Raw genomic sequence first — 5,529 nt, forward strand, 5'->3', positions numbered from 1 at the left:
TACAATGAGAACGCAAATTTTAATCTAACCTCCACGGGTAATGGCTGTACTCCAAATACTCTACAGAAATAGGTTGATGCACTGCACAGGATAAGTTTGTGTGCCTGCAACTGACGAGTGTCTTCAACGATAAAGGTCACATCAGCATGGACGGGTTTTCAAGCACTTTGTACCAGTGCTCGCTGAAAGTTGATGTCTTGATTTCAATCCATGGAGCCTGTCCTAAAATAGGAAATCAAAGTTCAAAGTTCAAAGGTTATGATGAGTGATAGAGCTGGTGGTGAAGAAGTGTAATGTACTCACATAATGACTAAATCCATATTTGAGTTAGCCCTTCCCACCATGGATTTCCCTGAATCACGGCAATGTTGCCACTGGCGATTGTGGAAGTGTTTACGTGAAATTACGATGTTGCCACTGGCGATTGTGGAAGTGTTTACGTGAAATTACGATGTACAGATTATCTGCTATCGACCAAAAAAAATTATTTAAGCATGTACCGTAACGGAAAACGGCCTGATTTTTTACTCTATTTATTCGATAATTTTGATCAACTGTAGAAAACGACCGTGTCTCCTGGTTAATATCACTGTAGCATGGGTTGTGTTGAGAAGTTTAAATCCACGCATTTTACCCTGATTTTGGAAAGAGCTTGAAAATGTATTTTTTATGACAAATAAGGGAAAATACATTGATAGTTATGACCGACCAAGTTTTTCTTGCACCACAGAATTAAAATATCCAATTTTTGGTTTCAATATGGAAAATTAAGAGTAGATCCTAAATTGTTCTTCTGTTTCATTAATCATGTGTGAAAGTATCCAAACAATGAAAATCATAATAAGGCGTTTGTATGAGTGTTCAAAGTCCTTGGAAATCTTCTTCGTGGCATTTGCCAGGGCTCTGGCAGTCAGCTTAATCTGACGTCCATACCTACATAAATAACTAACATCGTAGAGGATTCAAGAAGTTTTCGTTAAAACTGTGTGCGTGTATATTGTGTTAATTAAATGAACTTTGTGAAGACTGAAATTTCTAAGATGCAAATCAACATACAAAAATGAAGGATGTGCAGATCAAATAACATTATTTCAAGCTACTGAAAACTGGATTGGTATATTTGAAAAAAATACTCATTAAATATTGTTGTGATAAAAAATCATATTTTTTAGAAAGTCTTATTAACTGTGCAGAAACCAATGCTCATTTAAAATGAAGAAGAATGGTGGTGACAACATCTTGCCTTTTGTTCAAAGTGTTGTATATTCTCAGCCTTAGCCCAATGTATACCTACAAAATATGACGGCATAATTACTAAAATGGTGTAAGCCCCATGTTTTGCATTTAGCATATAGTCTTGAAAAGTTTCCTAACTCACCAGCTGGAGGCATAACGGGAGGCAGAGGTAAGTTGTCTTTGTCTTTACCCCTAGATCCAAACAGACCAAAACGTTTGCTCTTCGACTTGTGACTGCCAGTTCTCTGCACTCCAAGCCTGACCTGTAATAAGTGTAGTGTACAACTTTAATTTCAAAACTACAAATCGCTCAATTGTATCATTGTAAAACTGAAATGCTGTACAATCAAAACATTGTACAATGTTTAATATGACACTTTACATTTGCACAAAAAAACACTGTCTTTGACAATGCAATTTTTTCATATTTGAATAATATTCTACAAATGTGACAATAATTTTATTTTGTTTGGCAAGTTTGTTTCATTTATATTTTTAGTTGGTCAACTTACAAAATTAGCATTTTTAAAATAGAATTAGCAAATCTGGGGACCTGGTGCAATAGCGCCCTCTATTGCACTAATGTACTAATCTTTTGAAAATCTGTGGTTGTCAAAAGCAGCAAGGTCATCGACCCCTGTAGGGTTCATGTGATTTGTCCAGGTATTTTTGGACTGTATCAATGCTAATTTGAAGAAAAACACTGATTTGATTTTCAGAAAGATAAAAAAAACGTATTTACTTACTGCATCATCAAATAGTCTTCAGCCCTGTGGATGTGAGAGAACTGGTTTCATAATATCTCATTCCATTTCTTTTGGCAACTTCCAGGCCTTTTTCATCCGTTGTTCTGTGATGACTGAGAGTGCCACTTGTTCTGAGATCTTCAAATGAAATAAAAAAGAAGGTAACAATTTCCTTGAGAATATAGGTGATGAAGCAATCTCGCTATGGAAGAATTGGCAGACTTGATTATTTAACACTGTCAGCACAGGTTTGGTAAATATTAATTGGTGGCCTCACTGACGGAATGAGTCTCCCACCTCATCATAAAACTTTAAACATCGGGAAAGTTTACAATTCTGTCCTCAGACAAGACACCTCGCTGACGCTGACAAAGTTATAAGCTACGAAAAGTCGATTGACACAAAGTGACAATTGACATGCAAATGGCATTGGCTGCCTTGAACATAACTTTCATTATGTCCTTAAAAATTCGCGGTGAAGGTTGATGCACTTCAATTGCGTTCAAAAAAGAAACAATCATAAACAAACATCACTTGGAAGTTTACATTAAATCACCGTCCCTCCACCCACAACTTTCAATTCTGGCAATCATTTAGATTCAACATTGTTCAATGAATATTCACTTCCAATGGAGAAACAAAGGAAGAAGACGTCTGTCATTGGGTATGATAGTAGGCGCAGTCTATCGAAGTCTTCCTACGGATGAAACAGATTTATGAGAAACACATTAAGGTCGCATCCACCAACGTCTCGGGGAACGGGGTGGGGGAATCCAAAAAGGTTCTCTCACTTTTTTCAGATGCCCCACCCAGTAACAAACTCAAAATGGATCGCTAGAACAATAATCTTCTGTTTGGCAAAATACTAGTTGTACATGTGTAAAGACCATAATCATTGTTATTGATGACAAATGAATTCTAGTCAGGACTTGTATTCAATTTTAAACAATAACAATGCTGATTTGTACATATATGGCTGTGTTGGTAAGTTAAAAATCTGGACTTTTCATCACATTAAAGGGAGTAGAACAAGAAACTGCAGTGCATACACAATACAAAAACACCAAACATTAGCCCAACAAAATTGACAACTATAAATCAACAACCCAAAACATATTTCATATCAATCTGAGATAGGTTTGTTTTCATTCCCCCTTTACATCCCAAAATCCCTTCAAACGCCCCATACCCTTGATATTTTCAAATCCCCCGGCAATTCTCCCGCCCCTCCCCCTCCAGAAGTATTTGTGCATGGAGCCTTAGTCCTTGAAATTGCAGACATGATGAGCTGTTTGCTGTTGACTTGTCTGTCCACCTGCAGACATTATAAGTGTCCATAAGCAAATGGTTATACACAATTTCTGGCCATTTGAAATCATTTCATTGGAGCTTTTTTAGCTTTTAATACTGAGCTCTGTTAGGTGTTACTTTGGCACAGAGTAACATAGACAGAGTCGCAACGCTTGCATGCCTTTTGTTCCATGGTCGTCTTGGTAGACTATTGGCTTTTATATTAAAATGAGCTCCAAGGTGTTAAACTTTTGGAGGCTTTGTTTGTGGTGATGATTACACGAGATTATGCGAAAAATACGACGAGATGGCATCGTACTGCCAGTCGCGTAGCAACCATAGTTACTTTGTGAGCTCTCAGGCCAGAAGTTTCATAAACATGTCCTTCCTTGACGCACGTGTAAAAGAGGGGTATGACTGACCGTAAACCATTGAGTAAAACCAGACAGTATCGATAAAAGACTTTCAAATTTGGTTCAAACACTCATTATATATCATAAAAATATGAGAGGAATTTGAAAAACAGTAAAACTAACTTTCCTGAAGCTCAAAACACTCCCGTTTCGCCAGCACGTCAATTCTGCTCAGCACCACACGACAACAACAACACAAACTTTGCCGAACATACTTTCGCTTAACAATTGGCGAAAATTCAACAATTACCGAAGGATTCATGGTCGGCACTCTTCGGAAAAGAGAGCCGAGAGCAACCTGAAGCGAGGCGAACATGGATGGGTTACGTAACCGCTTCACGCCTTAAACAATACCCGTTGCCACTCTATCTATGTTTCTCTATGCTTTTGGTAAGGATTTCATTTTATTTGCACTGTAAGTAAAATACAGTTACTTGTTCTGCTTTCAAAATCATGTAAAACTACCTGGTGTTCAACTTATCACCACATCCTGTATGTGTGTATACTGTTTCACTCCTGTTGGGACTCAACAGGAGTCAATAAGGAGAAGAATTACATCGGCCTCACTGATTAACACCTTCAGGACACAGGCTTTGCTAAATAGCATGCAGTCTTTGTTTAACAAAAAGTATGAAATCCCCCGGCAATTCTCAGTACTAAACAAAGATAATTTGGTCTCAAAGAACAAGGACCAAAGATTTGATATATCAAATTAGCAGAAAGGAAAACAGGTTAATTTGCTAGCGTATACAATTTCTCATCACTTTATAGACTTGTTTGAATACTAACATGTTTAAAGGGGTAAAGTCATCGGAAATGCACTCTAAGGTCGCATGTGACCCATACACCAATGTAAACACTCTATCCAAGGTATGATGGTAATTAATGGAAGTTAAAACATGTCTGTCATAACCTACAACGTATAATTTAAATATTGCAGCTATGATGATGAGGTGCATCTATATATCGTGCACAAAATATATTGTACACAAGAAACTCGCAAAGGCACAGTTCTGACGACGGTTTCCCTTTAAGCTTCAGCAAACTTAAATGCATGCCAATTTCCCCGGAAACTTTCCCTGAAACAAAATATCTTGTATAGATTACTATACAGAATCCATCATATGACATATCTGTTTTCGGAAATCAGGGAAATTTATGAACTTAGGGCCCTTACCTGCCCAGCAGTGTCAAAAAATGCAATGCTGTATGGTTTTCCATCTACCATGGTATTAGCATAATAATTGTCAAAAACGGTGGGCACATTGTCCGCGGGGAAGGAGCCGGTGTTGTAGGCTACTAGAAGACAGCTCATACCAACTGCACCATAACCGACCACGGTCATCTTCAGGTTTTGCATTTTCTGCAGTTCTTCATGACTGAAATTCATTATCGAATGGAAATTTCCTCAATCAGAGTTCAAAATCTTCTAAACGGCAGATTTGTTTTTTGTGGAACATTGTTGGTGCTAGTTCAGAAAACACAACAGTGAAATGAACATGTAAATCATATCTTGTCAGGTTTTAAAAACAAACATCAAAAAGGTATTCATAGTCCAGTACATCATATTATCCTTAAAATGCACAAAAGCAAAGACAAGACAAAAAATACCGCCAATGATACGGTGTTGCTCTCATTTGATCGGAAGTAGTGGTACCAGAGATCCACAATGAATGTTGTTTCTATCTGTTCAGTGCAGATAAATTCTGCGTTGATGTTATGACAATGATTTCTACACAGTACAACCAGTAAAACAAGAATGACAAAAGCAAATAAGGTCTGCAACATAGGATTTTCTCGAGGCTCTATAGTACTGGAGGTCAACTTGAGAAACACGCATATCA

General features: G+C 37.5%; 1 protein-coding gene across 1 annotated transcript; it reads right to left on the minus strand.

The window, feature by feature from the left end:
* Positions 1-2,039: 2,039 nt before the first annotated feature.
* LOC139117636 (uncharacterized) lies at positions 2,040-5,075 on the minus strand. Its single transcript, XM_070680878.1, has 3 exons — positions 4,863-5,075; positions 3,172-3,297; positions 2,040-2,120 (listed from the first exon to the last, which is right to left on the minus strand). Exons 1-3 carry the CDS (start codon positions 5,073-5,075, stop codon positions 2,040-2,042), a joined length of 420 nt encoding a protein of 139 aa, XP_070536979.1.
* Positions 5,076-5,529: the final 454 nt, after the last annotated feature.

The sequence above is a fragment of the Ptychodera flava genome, chromosome 18 (genome assembly GCF_041260155.1).
Source record: "Ptychodera flava strain L36383 chromosome 18, AS_Pfla_20210202, whole genome shotgun sequence".
NCBI classification, from domain to species: Eukaryota; Metazoa; Hemichordata; class Enteropneusta; family Ptychoderidae; genus Ptychodera; species Ptychodera flava.

Coding starts and splice junctions, on each gene's coding strand:
- LOC139117636 (XM_070680878.1), bottom strand. CDS start 5,075: ATGAATTTCAGTCATGAAGAACTGCAGAAAATGCAAAACCTGAAGATG. Junction 3,298..4,862: donor TTTTTGACACTGCTGGGCAG/GTAAGGGCCCTA, acceptor TAATGTCTGCAG/GTGGACAGACAAGTCAACAG. Junction 2,121..3,171: donor GGGATTTGAAAATATCAAGG/GTATGGGGCGTT, acceptor TTTCATTTGAAG/ATCTCAGAACAAGTGGCACT.